This window comes from Anopheles stephensi, chromosome 3, assembly GCF_013141755.1.
Source record: "Anopheles stephensi strain Indian chromosome 3, UCI_ANSTEP_V1.0, whole genome shotgun sequence".
NCBI classification, from domain to species: domain Eukaryota; kingdom Metazoa; phylum Arthropoda; class Insecta; order Diptera; family Culicidae; genus Anopheles; species Anopheles stephensi.
This window is the reverse complement of record NC_050203.1, coordinates 10,632,455-10,655,012: the sequence shown is the minus strand read 5'-3', so window position 1 is coordinate 10,655,012 and position 22,558 is coordinate 10,632,455. Positions and strand designations below refer to the sequence as shown.

The window sequence follows — 22,558 nt, the reverse complement described above, 5'->3', positions numbered from 1 at the left end:
TGCGTGAAGTTGCAGTTACCTGAAGAATCGAATCTGAATGGAGAACTCTCTTCTACGGCCGAGTAAAGATCGCTGCGTAAGTACACAACCTATCTTCTTTCATTCTTACTGAAACATTTTATTTCTCACTTACTATCAGGGTATCACAAAGTTCCGTACTTTCTGGAGGACACGTGAACGCCATAACTATATCGTAGTTTCGGCACACGAAACACCTTACGTGGCATGGTTGTTCGATGACTTTCTCATGACGTGACCATGAACATTTTCTTTCCGACACCGATTAAAACTACATACTCCATCCCAACCGCGTCAACTATTAATAATGCAACTATATATTTTCTTGTAAAATTACACATCCACCCGCGAGTGTTGTTCGATTTTTTTGCATACTTCCTTCCCTCGTACCAGACTAACAGATAATTGAAGACAAAAAAGGGGTGAGGGACGCACTGAAACATAAAACTTAAAACAGAAAACAACGAAATATTCAACCAGTTAAGTGGGCATTAACTTTTCGAAAACGTTCGCAAAACAGAGCAGAACTCACTAGAAAATCATGCCATCATGATTTATTTCGAATTTCGTTTGATTTTTTTTTTGCTTGCTTGCTTAATTCCTTTCCATCTCTCTATCAGACCGTGTATGAGTGAGTGTACATGGCTCTGTGTGTATGAGCGGATGCAGGGATTGTCCACATTGTTTCTTTTCGTTTTTGAGTGGTGTTTAACATTAAATTAATGGTAGCACTAAACTATGACTAGACGCAAACTCTCGCCTCGTTTCTTGGGGGAGAACACCATTGCAAGTGTTCCGTCGAAACGTTACAAAATGAAACGGAAAAACAGAAACTAGCTGTGTTGTAACTTATAGTTAAAGAACCAACAGAAAGCGGATAGTTCGAGGGGGGAAAACAGGGGAAACAACAGAATTCTAATTCTTCAAAAGTGATGCGAATATAAGCAACAAACGGGTATAGCAAAAACTATCTTCCCATGTTACGATGGAAGACGACAAAGTCAAAATCTGGCAGCAATTATTTGTAAACAGTAAACAGGAAAACTGGATGTTCTGAGCTACTAAACCAAGCACCACTATCGGGATGTGCTAAAAGTAGTGTGTGTGTGTGTGTGTGTTTGTGAGACGGTATGCGTGTGTCACTGTGTGTAAAATGCAGCATTCTTGTATTGTGTAGAATGACAGTAAAACATTTGATCGAGCTTCGTAATCGTAGTAGGTAAACGGATGCGATCGTCACATGAGAAAATGGACTAAATATCGCATTGTTGAGAGCTTCCGTTTCTCACAGAAGTGCTAAGTGAATTTGAAAGTTTTGTGATGCGAATTGCATACCTTTAGGGCCGCATTACCATTTCTATATCGCTCTAAAATCGCTAAAAAGTTGCTGTGTGTGTGCTTGTGTTGCTGCGTGCGTGCAGGTGTGCAGCTAAGTGATCTACCTCTGATACATTATTTCGCGTTGAAGGACATAATATGGGGAGGGTAAAACGATCGTATCGTAATGAGAGAAATTAGAAAAACCAAAATCCACACCCAACACTAAGGCGCAGACGCTCTACGCACTGCTACCATGGCCCGGTGGGCTAAAGTAATCCCAGTGATGATGATGGACAGCCTTTTCACCGCTCATACCGAGCGCCATCAACCCAGCCACGATCACGATCAGTATGATGATGGCAATATGCAGATCGCGCTTGTTTTCGTCCTTGCTGCTGGCGCGCAGCATCGCCATCAGATCGTCACCAGTCTGCCGGATGGAGGACCCACACGCCCGCACCAGCTGTCCACCGAGCGTCGGGATGGAGGGTGGTTCGGGTGAGCGAGTACCGTGCCGATGGCGACGGTGTTCCCGCTGGAAGTCTTCCTCCGAGGTTGAGTCACGTTTCGAGCGATGATGACGGCGGCGGCGCTGTGGTGCCAGTGGAGTCATGCCGAGATCCTCATCCGAGGGAACGCCACGCATGAGGTAGGAGGCGGCAGCAGCAGCCGCAGCAGCCGACGACGACGACGGTGCAACACCGTGGTAGGATAGATAGTCCGGGTGGTAGACGAATGGGGCGGCCATCGGTGGTAGCGGCGGTCTAGTTGGAGGTTGATCTGATGGTAGGGTGGATGGAGTTGGTAGAGCCGCGGCTCCATCGACAACGTCCACCGAAGCTGGGACTGGAGCACTAGCGGTCGGAGATGCGGTTGTCAGCGGTTCTTCCACTTTAGTGGCGACCTCCTGCTGAGGGACTCCCTCTTCTTTAGGTTCCTTCGGAGCTGCCTGAACTGCTGCAGCCTTCTGCTGCTGCTGCTGCTGCTGCTGCAGCTCAACCTCTCTTTGGCGAGCCTGTTCGGCTTCTATCGCACGCTGAATCTCCAGCTCGCGTAGTCGTTGGTGTTCGAGTTCCCGTGCCCTCTGCAGTTCCATCTCGCGTATCCTTTGCTGCTCGAGATCGCGTGCACGCTGCTGTTCAATCTCTCGGGCACGCTGCAGCTCGAGTTCGCGCGCCAGATGAAGCTCTCGTTCGCGCTCTCGTGCTCGTTCCAGCTCCTGCTCACGCTCTTTAAGCAGCTCGCGTTCCTTTTCACGCTGGAGCTCGCGCTCCTTCTCCTGCTGCTCCATCAACAGCTGCTGCTGCTGTTGCGCCACAAGCAACTGTTGCTGTTGGTTCTGTTGCTGTGTCAGCAGCATCTTCTGGTGTTCTTGCTGCTGTAGGATCTGTTCCTTGAGCTGTTGTGTTTGGAGCAACTGTTGGTTCTGTTGTTCCAGCAGCTGGCGCTGCTGTTCCTCGAGCTTCTGTTCCTGTAGTCGCTTCTGTTCGTCGTGTTGACGGCGAAGATCTTCCAGCTGTTGCTGGTGCAGCTTGTGTAGTTCATCGATGTGCTGTTGCTCAGTCGTACGCAGTCGCTCCACAATCTCTTCGATCACGTTGGGTGCGATCTCTACGTTACGCAGCGGTTCCGGAGTAGTCGCAGACAGTCGTCCATCGACGGAGGTACGGGACGATCGCATCGTTGGCGTACGGAGCGTGTTGCTCGCTTCCACCGGGCGGATCTCATCCTCACGCGTTAAGCTGTTTGTGCTCTTGCGGAACCGACGCTCGAATGTGTCGGTCTTGCGGGGTTCTGGTTTGCGTTCCTCCGAAACGTACTTCTTCACAAGCTCCGCGATGTACTGATCATCATCAAACTCTTCCAGTGGTTGAACGGTCAGCGATGCTTCCACAATAGATTCATGATTTAGCGAAGGTGTCGATACCTTTCGTTCGATTAGGATCGAAGCCGGTGTTTCCGGACGGCTTCCGGAGCGTGATGACTTGGGACGCTCGGACAGTGCCTTGGCGTTTCCTTCCCGGAATCGGTTCAGTGCGCCCTCCAGCTGATCGCCATCGTGTGCCCGTGCTGCACGCTCCGTTACGGCCGCTATTTCCGCGTCCAGCCCAAAGTCTTCCGAGACGGGATCGGTTTGGGTGGCCGTCTCTACCTCCTCGATCGAGGTGTCGTGCATCGGGAGCACCATTCGTTCGGCTCCGCCATCCAGATCCTGATGGTCGCTACCGTCCGGGCGGCGCGGTTTGCGCGTGGGACGCGGTGGAGGTGGCAGTGGACGATCCTTCATCTTGCTCGCAACGTCACCGGAGCTGAGCGGGGGTTTGGGTCCGAGCGGAGGTGCCGGCGCGATTACGTCCTCGTACTGTGCCACGTCGTCCTTGCTAAGACTGGACGATTTCCTGCAACGAAGGGATATTGATATATTGGCCGAGAAATGGAAGGATCTCTAGATGTCGCCTCGATCTGGTGATACTTACAGTTGCTGCTCACCGGTCAAGCTAGTGACGGACTTCCTGCGTGGTGGACGGTTCGGGTTAATGGTGCTGTAGTTGCGCTGTGGCCGGACGGGCGACACTGAGTGATGGTAGTTCGGTAGCGTGTTGAACTGCCGCGGTGGTGGTGCATCGAGCGATCTGGTCGACTTTCGGCGTCGGATCGGTGCCGGTGGACGTGGCGGTGCTTCCTTGCGAACGGTGGCATATCTGTGCATTGTGCAGTGTGAAGGTAAAGGTACAATTAGTACAATCCATCACCGTGAGTAGTTACCGAGAGTCAGCACACTTACCCGTTGGATTCGGAAATTTCGTAAGAATACGAGTCTCTACCGGGGATGGGGGATCGATCGATAATGCCGCCAATCAGCGATTCTGCGCCACGCGAAACACGATCATCATCGTCCAGTGCCTTGGAAATCTGAGACCGTGAGCGAGTTCGTCGTGGTATCGGTTCCGGAATCGTACCAAAGCTTTCCTCTCGAGCGAGCGGTACTTCCGCCCGGTAAGCCATCGTAGTCTACGAAGTAGTGGAATGAAACAGAGGAAGAGAGGGATGCGCGGGAGGAGGAGGAGGAGGATGAGGTGGACAAAAACAAACCATGCATCGCCGGGTGGTGAACGATGGAACATTAAAATGGAAGAAAGAGAACAAACAAACCGATTAGTACACAGTGTGAGCATGCGCATGGCTATAGTTCCTTAGCCCCCTGTCACCCTTAACCAAACGCCCACTGGGAAGGACCTTGGTATGGGAAGCCAAAGGGAAGGTTGGAACGGTGCGATCTGGTTACCGTGGGAGGTGGTCCGGAGATGAAGTTATTGGAGATGGACTTGCCGGCGGCGAATCCGCCGTTAGTGAATGATGATGGTCCTACGTCCGATGGGGTCACATCACGGAAGCGCTTCTTGCGGTGACGCGTTGGTGGCGTCGGCGGAACAACCGTACCGGCCAGCATGGCCTGCCTTGGCAGAGAACCACCCATAGCCGCTAGGTCATCTTCCTCGTCCATGTAACGGGCGGCCGCAGACTGCAGTAGCTGGGGCTGTTCACTACCATACTTGGTACGCTGGCGATCGTAGTATCCAAGATCTTCCTCTTCTTCTTCATCCTCCAGACCGTAGTCTTGATCGTCCTGCGGGACGGTTTGATCGTTACCCTTTTTCGGCTTACGAGTAGGACGATCCGGTGGGAAGGTACGATAGAAATCGCTTGCCTTACCACCACGATACTCATCCGTGTACGAGTTCTGCTGGTTAGAAACGTCATCCGATTCGAAGCTTGGTTGGTAGTATCTTCGCATACCATCCTGCTCACGATCGAGTTCTTCGTCGTAGTAGTCGTACCGGTCCATATCGGCCAGCGCGTTCTTCGGCTGGCTTAGACCCTCCTTGATCGCGGAGCTGATGTACTCGCCCATCTGGATGTTGTCCTTCGAGATACCCTTCTGCCGCAGGAAGAACTCATCGTCGTCGATCTCCTCCAGCACGCCCTTACGACGGCGCACACTCGAGCTACCCGACGACTGACACTCTTGGTTCGTGTACGGTGTAGACGATCGGCGTTCCAGTTCCTTCTCGGTGCGTTGCTTGCTCAGCTCTAACAGGTAGCGAGCCTGTTCGCGTGCCTCCTGATCGATAGCTTCATCTTCCTTAGCCACCAGCAGACGTTCCTCCTCGTCGAGGAAGTCCAGATCGTTGCTGTTCATGTCGATGTTCTGTCGAATCTTTTGACCGAGCGAACTGGCCCAGAATTGTTTCTCCTCTTCCGAAGCGAGATCGGACTCTTGGCGCTCCATCGGTGGTTTACGCTTGAGGAACTCCTCATGGCGAGCCGCCGAAAGCAGATGAATTTCACGGTTCTCTTTGTCATACTCCTCGAGCTGCTTCTGTTCTTCCGTTACAGCCAGCTCGGGACCTTCGAACTCTGCCCGTTCGAGTTCCTGGCGCATGCGTCGCTCGACAGACGTTTCCCGCTCATCCAGCTCACTGCCCGTATACTGCAGGAAACGGTTGCTCTCCGTATCTTCCGACTTTTCGGACGTCCAACGCGATACAAGAGACGCTCCCTTGGGGCGCGTTGTCTTTGCTGCCTTCGTAAACTCTAGCGGTGGTGGTGTACCGGCACGCACACTAGCCTGACCACTTGGCACTGACTTTTGACGCTTAAACTTATCGAAAATGCGTGGATACGTACTGAAGTCGGTGTAGTTCACCTTGGTGGGCGCTGTTACCGAATCGCCCATGATCGATGCGTCCGACGGTGAGGCGGCACTGGTCGCACCGGATGGAGACGGTTCCTTCATCGACTTGCTGCGGGCCAGCTTTATCTTCGCAAAGTCCGACTTCATCTTGCTAAAGTCGGGCTTCTCCGTAAGGAACTTGGGCATCTCCGGGCGCTTGAACTTAGGCATGTCGGGTGTCTTCAGCTTCGGCATCTTTGGTTTGGAGATTTTTGTAAACTCCGGCCGCTTGAAGTCAGGCTTCTGCAGCTTCGGCATGTGCATGTTCTTAAGCTTGTTACCGAATTTGTTGCCGCTCTTGGCGGGTGTCGCTTCATCCTCTGCAGCATCACCGGAAGCTTCCTCCGTTGGAACGGAGGATCCTTCTGCAACAGCTTCTGGAGTGGACGGTTCCTCATCCTTAGGAACGGCAAGCGTAAAGTCCAGCTTCTCCAACTCGGGAGTCGTTACAATCTCCGGACTTGCTAGTGGAGCTGCATCTTTGTCCTTCTTCAGTTTAATGTTGGACATCTTGTTCTTAAAGCGATCCGTCTGCTGGATAAACTTCTTCTGCAGCGTTTTACCGCCTTCCTGAGCACGTGCCATCGCTTGTTTGCCACTTTCCTGAGCCTTTGCCATCGCCTGCTTGCCGCTGGTCTGAGCCTTCGCCATGGCTGCCTTCATCTTGCTGGTCTTCTCGCTCTGCGGTTCCGATGCGACGGATGCAGCCGCAGTTCCTTCGGCACCTTCCTGGGCTGCGGTGGCATCGGTGGGCAGGTTAAAGTAGCGATCCTCGATCGACTTCTGGAGCTCTTCCATGCTGATCGTGTCGCCCTCATCGTTGCCCGGAACGCGAAGGAACGAAGCGTTCGAATGCTTACGGTCCTGACCGTCTGGTTGCTGCTGAGCCTTGCTGGATACGGCCAACAATCCATCCTTGGTGATGGGTTTGCTGGCATCGGCCGGTTCTCCGATGGGCTCGTACTCGTGATCACTAAAATGAGAAGGGACGTGAAGGTGAATACCGTTAGCTAAGGACTTTGAAACAGTGTCAAAACCAGCTGATGCAAAGCAAGCAATAAGCATACATTATACTCATTATGCGCTCCAATTAGAATACATTAGACAGACGATCTTATATTTCGTTAAATAAATTCCATTATCACTATGCTTAAGATAAGCTCTTGATAGTGAAACACTTAAATGAAGTAAGTCCCCCCAGAACTTCCCCGTTCTCTTACCGATGATCGTACTGATCGTATCCGGGAGCCGTTCTAGAAGCTTCACCTTTGGTCTTGTAGCGCTGCAAGAGCGTAGAACTCTCAAACCTCGAGCCACCAGCCTCCAGACTACGCTGGCTGATAGATCTTGGCTGCCCTGGTGCACCCGCTGCCGATCCCGGTGCTGTCGAGGCGCTCAGTGGACGAGGAGTATACTTATCCAGCAGGGAAGGGCGCATTGATTTACGATAGTCCAGGCTACCCTGACTTCTGTGGAACTCACGCGAAGGCTCAGAAGCTCCAGTACTGATCACTTCCTGAGATCCTGCCTTGGGACCGTAGCGTTGAAGAAGCTTCGACTGTCTTGGTACGGAGGAGGTCGATCCATTACGATCAAGACTCTGGTGACTGTTGGATAGTCCACGAGCCGAGTATCCTAGTGCACCCTGGCTACCGTAAGGAGTACCACCGGAGCGGGGACGTCCCAGAGATAGGCTACGCTGGGATGGTGGCGGCATCTGCTTCGATGCGGCCACACTGTAGTGATCAAGATGGCTGGCAAGATCGATCGTTTCTTCCTCCGGATATTTCGATTCCTCGTTGGTAGTCGCTCCAGCAGCACCCGAAGCACCCGCTTTAAGTGCTGCCGCAGTTTTCTTCTTCTCATCCTTGAGACGCTTTTTCTCTTCCTTGTCTTTTCGCTTTTCCTCCTCAAGGCGACGCTTTTCGTCTTCGCGTGCACGTTTTTCCTCCTCTTTGTGCTTGCGTTCCTCTTCCTTACGCCGACGATCTTCTTCCTCGCGGAAATGTTTTTCCTCCTCCTTATGTTTGCGCTCCTCCTCCCTGCGTCGACGCTCTTCCTCGTCGCGGAGATGTTTTTCCTCTCCTTTGCGACGCTTTTCCGCATCGTCGTGCGCTCGTTTCTCTGCGTCTTTGCGTCGTTTTTCCTCCTCCTTCAGCCGACGCTCATCTTCGCGCTTGCGCTTCTCTTCGGCAGCTTTGAGGCGCTTTTCTTCCGCTTCTTGTTGTTTGGATTTGCTGCCCACACTTCCGGTGCTGAGACGAGAATCAATCGTGGGGATCGGAATGGTAGACATTTGCTGCTGCTGCTGCTGCTTCCGAACGAACGAAGGATGGTAGGTGAAGTCACGCTTCTTCAGCTTACGATCGGGTGGGATCGCCTCAATACGCTCGTCCTCGTCCAGCTCCGCGTCAGTTTTCATTGCCTGAGGGATGGTTAGGGCGGCCACCTGTTCAAATGCACTTGCAAGCGTATGCTTCACTGGGTGATGGTGCTGCGCGGCCAATTGCTTCATCTCGGCCCGATCGGTGAACTCCGAAATCTCCAGCTCGTTCGACAGATTGCCGGTGGAACCACGGCCACCAAGATGCTGCAGATCGGTCATGCTGCGACGACTGCTCATGTCGCTGAGCGGGAGCTGTAAGGTTGCCGTCTTTGCTAGCGTCAACGTGCCCTTGGGCGATTGTGTCCAGCTGTTTGTCGGGGTCTTCGTCGGCGGTGAGCGTGCATGATCGTGCGATGGAGGGTCGGGATTCGAAGCGCTTCCGTAATGATCCATGCGATCTCGGGTGCTGAACAATGGCGGTGATGGTTCTTTCGATGATGATACGGATTGCTTGACGGATGGTGCGGCGAGTGTCTTCGTGATGGTGGGAATGGCTATACTCACGATGTTTGCCGGTGGTAGTACGGCCGCGGCTGCCGCCATTTGCTGCAGATCTTTGCGCACTGGCTTCACCGGGGGTGTCGGTGACGGTTGTTGTGATGCTGAAGTGGATGCTCCAACAGAGGGAGTCACCGTGGGAGAGAGTAGATTGTCCGCCCTACCTGATGGAACCTGCAGTTGCTGTGTCTCAAAGTTGGGTTGCTTACCAACTTCTGCCGAAGCTGGAGTTGGTGGAATAATTCCTACCATGGGTAATGGTAAAGCTGATGCAATGTTTCCAACCACCGGCTCAGTTACTGCCGTTACCATGGGCAGTGTTTCGGGTGTAATCGGGTCCGGTTCCGATTCGGTCGATAGCATCCTCTGGGAGCCTCGCTGTAAGCCTCTCCTAGGACCTCCACGCGAAAGACTCGACGAACGGCTACGAATGTTTTGGTACTGATCGAAGTGATCCGTTCCATAGTCGGCAAACTCGCTCTGCGAAGAGGCCAGGCTCTGGGACATCGAGACCGGTCTTTGGGCTGCGGGTGCGGGTGGACTTCGCAGGTTCTGCTGGCTACTGTACCTTCCTGGTCCACGACCAACCTCCAGCGCTTGGTTACGATCCAATGACTTACCGAACCGGGGTGTATATTTCGACAGGAGCGAAGATCGCTGCACTCGCTCCGGCTCGAGACTTGCTCCACGAGAAAACTTGGCCACCGGAGTGCTCTCTCTGCCGGAGAGTCCTGTAAATTCTTGCGAGTTGTTGATCGGATTGTAGCGCTGCAGTAGCTTCGAGTTTTCCAAACTCTTCTGGCTACTGTAACGCTGTGGTTCGTGTTGTGCACTAAGTCCACCCGTCTGCGACGAGGTTTCAAAGTCCTGTGGCTGATCGTCCAGCGAGTTCGGTTGGTGGTAGTATCGGCGCAGCAGTTTCGACTGATCGAGACTACGCTGGCTGGAGGACTTTTTCGGTGGTTCGTAGAAGCTGCCAGACTCGGGCCGGGTCGATCCGCTAGCGCCGTGGCTGCCGAGTGGTTTGGGTGTGTAGCGCTGTAGTAGCGATGAGTTTTGCAGGCTTCGCTGACTCGTTGACTTTACGATGTTGGGCGGAGTGTCCATGGCGGGGCTAGTCAACGGGTCCTGCGAACCTGCTTTCGGTTGGTACCGGCTCAGCAGCGAGGAACGCCGCTGTGGCGGTTGACCGTTCAGTGCTTGCATGGACATGGTGAGATGGGTGTGCTCGTTCGTTACACTGTCACACTGCTTTTGCTATTCACACTCAGATGCAGGGAGTAGGAACAGTTCGTTTGCTAGAAAGTAAAAATCATGAGCATCCTGCCAGATACCGTACCTACACTGAGAGCCAGCGGAACAAAACTCTTCCCTCCTAATGGCATACGATCGTGTGTGTGATCATCATCTCAATCTGCCTAAGCCTCAACATCAACACATTGTACGTGTTTTGTACAGGTCAACTAAAACAACAAAAAAAAGCTTACACACACACATCACTCAAGGATGTGGGTTGTTTCTCTCGTTTGCAGCTATTTCTCAAATATCTCGTCCATTAATTCATCACTACACCGCATCACCTGGGGGATGGCGCACTTGTTCGCGGGATACAGATTGTCCGCTATTTTCGTGCCCAGCTTAAAATTCTCTTCACACTCTCTCGCCCCTTCAACACTTGTCCGTCCCTCCCTGGCTGGCGCTGCTGCCGGTGAACGACTTGTCAACCGGACAGGGTTTGTCGGGACTTATTTTTGGATCGTTGAGGGCAGCTCTAGGCAGCGACCACCACAACACACGCAAATCATACACAATCACACACAACCACGCACTCGAAGATGTGGATCACTCTTTGTGTCACTTTGCCGTTTTCCCTGCATGAAACGGTTTTACATTCGGTTCCATCTTTGTTAAGTCCTTTTATTGCTTCAAGAGACTCTTGATGCTAATTAACGATCACTAATAAATACTCAGCAAGAGGTTGGGCACCTTCACTACGTTCAAGTTGAAGTAATAAATCAACGAGTTTAACGAAAAAAAAATCTTCTCTATCCGCGAATGTGAGGTTCGAGAAAGGTCATAACACTGGGACTGGGAGAAGAATATATCTTAAATAACTCAAAGTGGCTCAGGTGCTCTGGTGCAACTGCTCTTTACTGTGGCACTTAATCACTAAACACTAAACTACTAATGATGTTCACTAGAACGATCACATCACAGATCTCTAGGTTGATCCTCGTATCGTATGCCAGGTGAACGTCCTTTTTACATATGACACTAGCTCTATTTACTTTACTCGTAGCAAGCACGCTTGGCCGGAAGTAAAATTTCGCACAGTACTCTGGAACTTTCAAAGGCGGCAGTGAAACACAAAGAAAACACACAACAACACCGTAAATAAATAATAACGTGATGCAGAAAGCAAAAACCCGATCGGTTCGTAATAGAAAGAAAAATAAAGACGATCGCTCAGTAGCAGCGCAGTAGCGGCCCCGTCGTTGTTGTGAACGCCAACATTTTCCGTTCGACACTGGGGATGGCTCGGTTGACGTAGTGCAAAATTTGAATTGCCCGAACCACCGGGCACACGGTCCTGCCACACACACACGTGCCCTTCTCTCCACATCTCTTCAACGAACCTCATGAGAGCGAACGAAATGGGGGGAAAAAAAGAAAACACACTCTCACACACACTCAGACATAAGCCGAACTGAAAAAGATGAACCACCATCCGCCTCCATTAGGTTTTGGCTTTTGGTGTTTGCCGCTCGGGATCAACCTCGGGTTTGTTGTTTGCGGATCGTGTGTTGATCGAACGTGCAGCGCTATATTTAAGATGTCGTGCCAGTGTAAAAGTGTTGGCTCTTCGCCGTACCTCATCGGCTGCGGTAGTGGTTTTTAACACATATACACACTCGAGATGAGAAAGAAAATGAAATTTGTTGGGGAGATCTCGCGAAGAGGTTTTGGAAGAGAAATCGGGAGGGAGAGAATTTATTGTGGAAAACTCATTTTTCATACGCAACAAAAATATTATGATCGCTCAAACGCATGACATAAACGTAACGCGCTCGTTTATACTCCCTCCGGTAGAGGATCGAGTGGTTTGACAGCTCTCTATGCTCTGAGTGTATAGTGTGTTAGTATTTTTGAGAGAGAATTCTCTCTGCTTGGAATTATTTCTCCCTCTTGGCAAATCCGTTGAGAGTCTTCTATGAATTAAAGAATATGTGACAACGAAAGTAAAGCTAGTATATTACGATAGGAATTTTAATATACTAGGACCTGTACGTAAGACCTTGCAGAATGGTTTGTCTACCTCAATTAATCACACCTGCGCAACTGTCAATCGTCCAACAACCTCTGCTTTGTTGTTCACACCCATCTATAGTTTACATTCCACTCTCATCAACATGCTCGAATTGCTTGTTGAATTAGCAATTCGACGTACATGTTCGCTTTTGCAGGCCCTGACTGCTATTCTACTTCCATCAATCTTTTGCCTGTCGAGCGGTGTGCAGTGAACATCGTTCAAATGGATGTAATACGGTAGTTGGCAACGTTCCTAGCAAACGGCTGAATTTGAGTTGAGTCATCCCTTGCATCCCAATATGTCTTCTACTCAACCAGTTAACGCATTCCCTTAGCGTGGCAGCATGTCAACAGTTCGTCAAAACGGGCAGCGAGGGTTCGCTCTCAAATTTCGCCCCAGCTCGAACTGTCTCATTCATAATCACAATCACCTTAGGAAGGGTTCTAGCAGGATGTTAGGCACTCTCGTGAGTACCTTATGTGCAATATGGACACCCAAAAAAAAAAAAAAACGAATGGCACCAATACGTCCGCTTCTTGAATTTTGCGGTTACTTACTGGCCGTTCAGCCACGAAAATAGATCATCAGGCTTTTAGCTGACCGTCCGATACAGTTGCCTATTATTAGCGAACGTTTGCTTTCAGACGGTTGAATCTAATCTGTCCCGGTCTGTTAACTAGACGGGAGGTTTTCTGTGCACTGTGGTTGCGTTGACGCAATCGCTAAACCAATTTTTGCAAGTCTTTCGCGCTTTGGGTCATTTAGAATGCTAAATGTGCTGCTTGACAAATGGGCTAGGAAGAGCAGGATCGTTGAAAAAAAAACAACACGGAATTCGCTATTCATCTTGATCTTGAAAACGGCACACTCACACAAACTAGCGACGATCACTCGATCTACAACACTTTGCAGATTGCAAGCAGAAGCGTAAACGAAAGCATCTCTTTACGTACCTCATTTTTGACCAGCGAGTGTCAACCTTCGGTTGTTCCGTTTCCACCACCGGTACAGTCTCTGCTTCCGGTTCAACCGAAGCAGCAGCCTGTTTGGGCGATCCGTCTTCAGCTGTCTTTTCCGCCTCCATTAGCAGATGTTCCTCGGCGGGTGTTAGCTCTAGCTCCTTGCTGGACTCTTCGACCGGGGGCAGTTCCGATTCCTTCAGTGAGTCCTGCTTCTTGCACGGTGTACCTCCATCGATGCTGCCCGTATCGCTTTCCTCGGCCAGTGTGCTGAGATGGGTGCGGCGAGCCTCCTCATCGGAGGACGTGGAGTCGATCGACGAGATAGGAGCAAGCAGTCCTTTGTTAGCCAACTTTACCGGTTCCTTTTCACGTTCGTCTTCGGACGATTGCTGCAGGATCTCGTCCAGATGCTTACGTCTGCCGAACATATCGTCCACGAACTTCTCGTCCTGCAGTTGGAGCGATATCTTGATCTTGTCGTTGCCCAACATTTCGCCGATGATGGGATCTAGTCCTTCTTCCTTGATGTGTTCCTGACGCTGGAGTTTTGCATCGCCGCTAGGTTCCGGAGTTGCATCCTTCGTCGACTGCGGCTCAAAATCTTCAATATCTTCGTAATGATGTTCCTTCTTCTTGCGAGGCGCTTTAAGCGGTGGTTTCGCTTTCACCGGTACGATCGGCGACTCGGCAACTGGTGGCAGTTGCTCGACGGGAGTAGCAACGGTTTCCGATTTTGGTGGCTCAATGATCTCATACCGATCATCCTCAACTACGGGAGGCGTAGCTGGGGCAGAGACCTCCACAACCATGATTTGCTCCTCCACCGACTCAACGGTACGTTCTTCCTGACCCTTCGGCAGTTCTATAATCTCATCTGGCACAACCACCGTACTCTTGGATGCTTCCGTTTCCACCGTCACCTTGACGATCTTCTCTTCGTCCACTGTCTCGATCACCTCGTCACTCGGTTGTCGCACAACGTAGGCCGGAATTTCACGATTGTTCAACCGCGGCGATTCCCGGAGATTGAGGATCTTCTGGTCCGGAAATCCGCGCGGTTCCGATGCAGCCTTCTTACGGCGCAGCGTGTTCATCTGCACCCGGGCACGATCAATCTGCCGATCAGCCATCGATTTCGCACGTTCCAACGATCGGCTAACGAACGTACGGGTCTTTTTGCCCTGCCGCGTGAGACTGTTGCTAAAGCTACGAATCGACGGATGTTCATCGAGGAAGTGTTTGATCTCTTCCCGAACCGAATGTCGACTGCCCGATTCGGGTTCGTGTGATGCGGCACGCTTTCTGCTGCGTCTGGGAGATTGTGGCTTTGGTTCGCTTGGACCAGCCTGTGCGTCTTGAAGGTGTCCATTCGAGGTGGTCGATTCATCGACCTCCATCGGCTGATCGCCACTGGTACCGTTGCGCTGTTCGCCATTCTGGACCTTAACCTTCTTTTCCGCCAAGATATCTTCCTGCTCTACCGCTTGCTCCTCACCTTTTCTTGGACGATTCGCGGAAGGTGATTCTGTGGACGGTTTAGCTTCGTCCGATCCCTCTTCCGGATCTCCTTTGTACAGATGCGTCCATGGATATCCTCCCTGTGGATATCGTCACATCGAAAGATACATTTAAAGAAGAAAAGAAAGATGACATTAGCATAGAGTTCCTGTGGGAGAGTGTTGCAGGGGAAGCATTTTGGTCTAAATTGAATGCCGGTTAGTGTAAGCAGCGCGGGTGAGAAGTTATGGATCGTGTACATCCTTCGATATGGATCAAGCACAACAGCACACAAACGATAGGAAGCGATTGTTTCGATGATTCTCTCTGCTCACAGCAAGCGGACACTCAAATTGGCCGATACCTTACATCGCTTACCTGTTCCTTGGACTTCTTAACCTCCTCCCAGAGGTACGTCTGCGGTGGCACCATCGGCTTATCGCCATGCTCTTTCGACTCGAGGGTGGATTCCTTGTCACTGAGTGACTTGGGAGCGCCGGCTGCTTTCTCGGGCAATTGCTTCGGCAGCTCAGGTTCCTCGGTGGACGGATCTTCTTTCGCTTCCTCTTTAGTCTCTTGCTTCAATTCTTCCTTTGTGGAGACATTGACTTCGGAGTCCTCAACAGTTGGGACATCTTTTTGGACCTCTCCCGTACTAGGCGAGGATTCTTCCACGAGTTGTTTGGCAGGCTCTTCTTCCTTACTCGATGGCCTACTTACCGGAGGCTGTGGCTCCGGATCTGGTTTTTTCTTCTCCTCCACAGACACCTCCTCTTCTTCTTCTTCCGCCTCCTCTTCCTCCTCCTCCTCCTCTTCAACCTCCTCCTCAACTTCTTCCTCTACTTCCTCCTCCTCTCCGGCATCCTCGTCCTCCGAGAGTTTCTTCTTAATCGGGACGTTCTTCTCCTTGAGCGCGCTTTCCAGATTCCCGGCGAACGTGCTCTGATCTGTGGTAGATTTTTCGGATGCTGCCGCAGCAACGGCAGCCGAAGCAGCGGTCAGTTTGGCTACGACACCGGTCCGCTGCTCTTCCAGTATGGTCGTTTCCGGCTCTCCAGGGCTGCGCAGGGACACTAGAGGGAGGGTAGCGATGAATCGGGCGGGAGGGTAAACAAAATAAAGAATAACATCATTAGTATCGTCAGCTTATTGGCATCGCTAATTGGCTTGCGGATGAGAAGGTGTCGAAACGTGTTTAACACGTTTCGTTCGGTGGAATTGCGGAATGGTTGGTGGCGTTAATGTGGAACATGCAGTGCAGCTGCACGGTTGGTATGAGGGCGAAGGTGTCGAAAGTGAAACTTGCGCTTTGACTGATTTTCTAACGGGGTAGATGAATTATTATTGCAGCTAAATGTGTGTGGAAACGAGGATGGAATTTATGCTACACTCGTAAGCCGACATCTATTTGCTCTAAATCTCTCTCTCCTTCTAGAGGCTATTTTGCAATGAACAGTCATTTCTCATCGGTTTAACAGTAAGTGCTAATTCCATTAACACTGAGCACACTTGTCGATGGGCTATTTGCGATGGCAATCAACATCGCGTTTAACTACAACTGACGAACGAAGGTGCATGAAGTGATGAGCGCGGCTTTATTGATGGGTATGCAGAAATCAGAACGTCCGAACATTAGTTATCCCTCACATCGAGCATCCACTAGGAAACACATCAAATCCCCTTGCAAATGGCCACAGTTTTCACTTTTCGACACCGGACACTGGCGAAACCTTGGTGAACTTCTAGGTACATTTTCTAAACGCATGGAATATCCGTAGCTTTATAGTGTTTGGACTCATTTTTAATGCTAAAAACAAAGCAAAACATTCCAGCGGGAGAAGGAAGCACGTCTGGTTTCGATGCACTTTGCAGCTCGTTCCCAGCCAACTGGAGAGCACTCGGAACGGAGTCCAACCCCAACGCTGGTGGGAGTTTGTTTGAATGTTCTCCAACATAAACAGAGCGAGTTGGGGTTTTTGCTCTGAGCATTGCAACTGACGTCGTGCATCCATGGTCGAACGGATGCCGGCATTTCGGCATCTTTCGCGCTGAAGTTCCGGTGGCACGAGCACTAGTTTTCTATCCTCGCTATGCGCATGATTGTGGTGAAGCATTACCGTAGTTTGCCATTACGCCAAAGAACAGCACGATCATTTCATCTCCGATTGCCGCTTTACGAACAGATTGTGGGTGATTGAGATGTGGCGAGAGCCGCCAGCAAGCCCTTTTTTGAAGCGGGGAAGCACGTGCGTAGCTGACAGGGTTACTCGTCTAGTGGAATGGAATGCAACTTTGTGCCTCCTCTAGACACAGTGCCGGACAATAAAAACTACTCTTGCACTATCACGGACACATCACACTCCCCTACAGAGACGGTGTACGCACGCACGCAGCTTTTCAGATCAACCATTCAAACTGAGCACTTGTGCCGCATCGGGAGGCCACCTAATGCGGGGTAGCCAAATATTTACATAATGATAAACTCTGCCAGTATGTGTGCGAGATTTAAATGTTCCGTTCCGCAGTGTTTTTTTTGTTCTTCTGTTGATGGTTGTGGGTGTTTGTTCGCAGCGCGCAACACAATACACTGAAACACGCGGTTGATATTTTTGGACAGATTCCGACAGACAGATATACAAAGTGAGCACACGCGAACGATTTGGATTCACTCAACCAATCTTTGCCTATACGCCGGTAAAGTTTAGGACACAGATCTTCCTGCACTTTACCAAGGGTTGACGCACAATCAGCCCCAAATGGTGTCCGTCCTCCGGAGAATCTATGCCCGATTTTTTGGCCAATGGCGTCAATGGCGTTCGTTAGGCCGGTCTTTTTCGAGGGGCAGCAATAACAGTCCATCCGAGAATGGGGGAAACGTGTCCGGAACGGCACTTGCCGATCGACTGAGCTCGATCATGAACGGTTACCGCCAGCAACCAGGAACTTGGTTCAGTTGCCAGAAGTCTCGCTTCCGGAAAAAATCCTACCCTACCCTAAACGAGCCGATCGATCGAGTTGCGGGAGCGTGTGACGCGATGCGTTACGTAAGGCATCGTCAGCTAATCGGGGAGCCGTTTAAACCGGCACCGAGAGGAAGGTCATGGATTTGTTGTAGGGTTGTGCCAAAATCGTTCGCCATGATTAGGTTTTCCCTGGCTGCCGGCCTGGCTACCCAAGCAGTTCCGTGATTGATGTCTGTACGGCTTCGGTGTACTTACTGTCCTTGACGCATCCCGTGCATGGTGGTGGGATATGCCGGATAGGACTGTGGAGACAATTTTGTTCCCCGATGACACTACGCTACACAGTGTCGGTTATTTTTAAATCGCTAAAACAGACAGACCCTTTCACAATGCGCTAGAGAGTGGTTGTAAGCTTCCGTCGGTAATGGATCGTAATGATTGTGATTACAACTTTACGCATTTTTTTTTTCGTACGCACTTTTCTGTACACAAAAACTGACAGTTAGAATGGGGAAAATAAATGTGCGTGTAGAACCACACTTCTGTTGGCGAAAGTATATGCACGTTGACTGAAGAATATTTTCTTTGATGCACGCCAGACTGCACGATCAGACAAGCATCAACCCACCGTGGGTCCACAATTTGTTCCATCAGGCAGAACCTCCAAATTGAATGAAACTGTTCAACTGTAACGGCTTCTATCATAGAACCGATAATCTCTTGCGGCAACCGGGAAAATGGGCTTGGCGCATGTCTAAATATGACAGCATCGTGCGCTGTTAACCGTCTGTCCGTGATTGTTTCAATGGATATTGAAGATTTTTTTGTACTGGGCTGTTTATACGTCCCGAGATCATTTATAGGCTGTTGGTGCTGTCAACCGGTAATAACATTTGGTACATTATGAAATATCGGATGCGATGATCCGCTTGGCACGCTGATGTTGTTTATTGACTCATGTCGGTCCGGATGGGGCCGGGTTGCCTGTTGTGGATAGAATGTTGCAATGGTTTTCCTTAAATTTAACGTTTTAAATGGGCCAATTTAATGTGATGATAAATTTCCTGTTGCTGAAATCATTCTCCAATACTATCTTTGCTTAATTTTATCTAGTAGTTCCTAGTTCTACTTCAGTTCGATTGGGACGAGAATTTAACCCAGATCGGACGTGGTGTTGAGTCGTTCAATGTAAAAATTATTATTCATCGAACTCAGCTGCAAATATCTACTGTATTTGATGAAAGAAGCTTTTCTAGCTGCAAAGCTGTCAGACTGCAGTGTGCTAGAGATGTCATCAGTATGACACCAGACAGCCAATGATTAGAGTGGATGAGATCGACGACCAAAAAAACTAGGACTCTCTAGCATTAAGTCCTATACAAGATAGCTTCCCTGGACTGTAAAATTCAGATTTTCTCAGACGACAAGATCTGATCACTTATTATTCTTGTTGCTTAAGAATTAAATCTGAGTAAAAGGCGGATCTCGATAGAGATCAAAATACACACTTCCCGCCGAGGTCAGGGTCAATGCAAGTCTCATCCATGTAGCCAGATGAGCATATTTTATGTGCAGTCCTAGCTCGCTCCACATAAATCACTGCATCACGATTCACGGTGACATGGCGCGGTCACCAGAGAAGTCGAGTGTTCTCATCCATGTCCCAAAAGACCGATGATGACACTCCGATGCTGCTCTGTCTCGCTAGCAATGAATGAACCATTTGCAGCCATGGTACACTTTTCATGGTCCTTGGGCGGATCGATTCTGAACCAGATGTGTTGTGGGGAGGTTTTTAGTTTATTTTGATACGAGCTACGAGTGTGACCTCGTAAAAAAAAATGGCAGCGATCTCCGTTTCTGTACGCCTATGCAAGCCATTATTTATTGACAGTGAGCGTGAAGAAAAAAATGGATGATTCTCGATGTCTGGTTACTTATTTCTGGGACGACTTAGAGATACGAATCTGAAAATCACAGTCGTAATCTAAATCTAACGCTAGTACCAGTGCTTTAACGACTTCCAAAGAACGAGTGAAACTATTTGTCGAAACAATTCCTCCGTGTTCTTAAGATCCTCCTCGAACCAAAACTATTTACTGTAGATACCTTTCAATTAGGTTCCAAGTCGATAAATTCCTAGATCCGTGCTAGCGTGTAAATTCTATCAGCGCAGTTTCCAAATTTTTAATTGTCGCCCAACCCGGTTCGTATGCTTCGAATGGCTGAAAGACGCTATATTTAGATGGAATGTCCCTGATCGCAGCGACTGACGGTACGGGCTGGGACTCGAGGCCAACCATAGGTCTGATTGCTTCTTTTTTTTCCCCCCCATTGGTGTTTGCCTGTGTGTGATGGCGTCTCTTGTAGCAGCTCAACTGCAGTGATTTGTGTACCGCACGCACCAGCAAATCTTGATCAAACGAAACGATCGTACAAATCTGTCTTCGGCTGCAGTTTCCAACCTGGATTGCATTCCTGGCAACCAATCCGGCGAGTCCTCTATCTTTTCGTGGGTGTGGAGATATGGATGACATTCTACGGACTATTGGGACAACTGTACCCGAAGAAAAGAGAGATCGACCCCCTTGCGAAAGAAAGAGATCGTTCCGGTAAACCATTACCCAACCTGCATAAACGGTGTCCTCGCGCGTTGTATGATAGAGAAAACATACTGTGTCTCGCTGGCCGATTGCCTGCACGACTTAACCTCACAATTTGTGCGAGACCACCGCTATTACACCGGTCGGACCGGATAAATATAGCCTTCGGTTGTGTTGTGTAACGGCAAAGGATGACACCGGCTTGCGTCGATCTTGAGTGGACCGAGAAGCTGAGAACCTAGACAGCTGAGGGCTGCTGGTTTGTGCGCTTCTCTCTACCGTTTGGGTGGAGTACTTCCAACGGAGGTATGTGTGCGTACGCTAAGTAATCGGTAGTCGAACTTATTAATAATGTGCTGATGCGCGATGCAACACGGAGAATGTCTGCCATGACCCATTCCGGGCCTGTCCATAATTACCCACAACAACAGGTGCCACGTACAGTAGCAACTGGGCCAAGGAACGTTTCTTGCGCGATGGAGCCATATCGAGTGATCTCAGGAGGAGTGTTGCTCTTGAGTTGGTTGGGGATAGGATCGACGCATTTAGGGGTCACTGGGACAAGCGGGAGAAGATTTGAGGATCGGTTGTACTATCCGTTAAGCCATATTCAGGAGGAAAGAAGCGGGATATTAAAGCATCGGAAAGGAGGTCGATCTCCATCCCGATCGACACCTACCTTCTGCGGAGTCCGGAGTCGTTTTCGTGTCACTCTCCATGTTTATTTTGTTTTCATAAATTTCGCACTACACACACACACACTGGTTTTGGCTCGGGGTACCACAGTCCCATCGGTGCACGATCTGGTTTTTCCTAAATTAACCTCACTTGGCTGGTGTTGTTTAATGGTTTTGCTCGTTGATACTACTGCTACACACTCGTGATGTCACCTGCAACCGAGCAAAAGCTTGCACCTTTACATTCGCGTATTCGGATGCGCGTGTGGAGGTTATGGCCTTTTTTTTTGCTTCGCTTTCGCCCAACTTCCGATTTACTCGCTCTATTTATTAAATATATACTTCTTTTCCCAAGCAGCTAAACTCACTTCTTTCTTATTTTGCAAGCACTGTCGTGTCGTGTATACTTATTTATAGCGAAAACTCACTAGCTGACGCATCGGTTCAGCTTTATTCCCGAGTTTTGTTTTCCCTCGAGTTTCGAACACACGGCGACCGGGGCCTAAGGAAGCAGCACAGCAAGTACCAGTTCTCTAGGGATACTGTCAGCCCGGGTTACTGCAATTGACGGCAAGCGTGAGACTCTTCGAAGCCAGAAATTCTTGTCGATGAAGAATTCCTCCGTTCGAACACTGTTCGATTTACACCACACACACACACACACACACACACACAATAGATCGATCGTTCCTTATAAGATCCTGGCACGGAAAAAGATCTACCGAGAATTATTCTAATCGATCACAGTCCGTACCCGAGCCGTTGAGCATCGCGATCCGACGATGGACTGACTGGTTCGATATGTGGACCTACCGTTCACTCGGGTACGGTGCGTGTCGTGCGTGAGCACCTGCCACTACCCACACGATCGACCGGGAGAATGGCCCAGTACGCCAAGAGTAACCGACACTCGAAGGGATGAAACAAGGAAAAAAAAAACGAAAAACGGAACACCAAAAAACCTCAAAAAGGCTAAAGGAAATTGATCACAAAACAAACGAGAGTGAAAAAACCCGCGAAAAGAAAATCTACCCGAGCGAGGAAAACAAAAACGGGAAAAAACTGGGGAGACCCGATCGCGCACCGCCCGTCGGACGTGTACGAGAGATGTAAATCTTTGCGCTAGAAGCAACGCAATGAGAGCTTGAACGGCGACTCGAAACCGAATCTGGGGGGAGAACAGATTTTCCACCATTTCTTTGAGCGAGAAAAGCACAACCACCGATTTGTGCAAGGAAAATGCTCTCCCGTGAATGGGGAGAACGTTGGAAAGAATGGTTTGGTATTTGTAAATTTAAACTGTTCTCTCAGATCTACTGCAACTTTCTCTCAGGAATCGTTTCTCGATCGTGTGTTTGAGATTGCGATAATTAACTTTGATTATTTATATGATTTTCTTAGCAATATCTTAACTATTTACCTATTACTTAATATTCTTGTTCGTTTATTAGATTTTCGAGGCATGTTGAATATGGCTATTTAATATACCTTGGAGCATGAAAAAAAAAAATCAAAACTTTGAAAAATAACGACAATTTTGAAATAGCCACTTTTTTGTCACTCACTGTGCTCAGAGCAAATACGGTGTA

The 22,558-nt window shown here is 49.8% G+C and overlaps 1 protein-coding gene across 16 annotated transcripts; it reads right to left on the bottom strand.

Annotated features, from left to right (window-relative positions):
• Positions 1 to 312: 312 nt before the first annotated feature.
• Positions 313 to 22,121, bottom strand: LOC118513144. Of its 16 annotated transcripts, XM_036058582.1 has the most exons (9): positions 21,783 to 22,100; positions 21,338 to 21,527; positions 20,972 to 21,182; positions 15,096 to 15,799; positions 13,221 to 14,827; positions 4,625 to 7,046; positions 4,124 to 4,350; positions 3,816 to 4,040; positions 313 to 3,737 (listed from the first exon to the last, which is right to left on the bottom strand). In XM_036058582.1, exons 3-9 carry the CDS (start codon positions 21,009 to 21,011, stop codon positions 1,577 to 1,579), a joined length of 7,386 nt encoding a protein of 2,461 aa, XP_035914475.1. In that variant the 5' UTR covers positions 21,012 to 21,182; positions 21,338 to 21,527; positions 21,783 to 22,100; the 3' UTR covers positions 313 to 1,576. The 16 variants fall into 16 exon arrangements, with proteins under 16 accessions (XP_035914475.1, XP_035914477.1, XP_035914474.1 ...); XM_036058584.1 differs by lacking the exon at positions 21,338 to 21,527 and having other exon boundaries at positions 22,002 to 22,121; XM_036058581.1 differs by lacking the exon at positions 21,338 to 21,527.
• Positions 22,122 to 22,558: the final 437 nt, after the last annotated feature.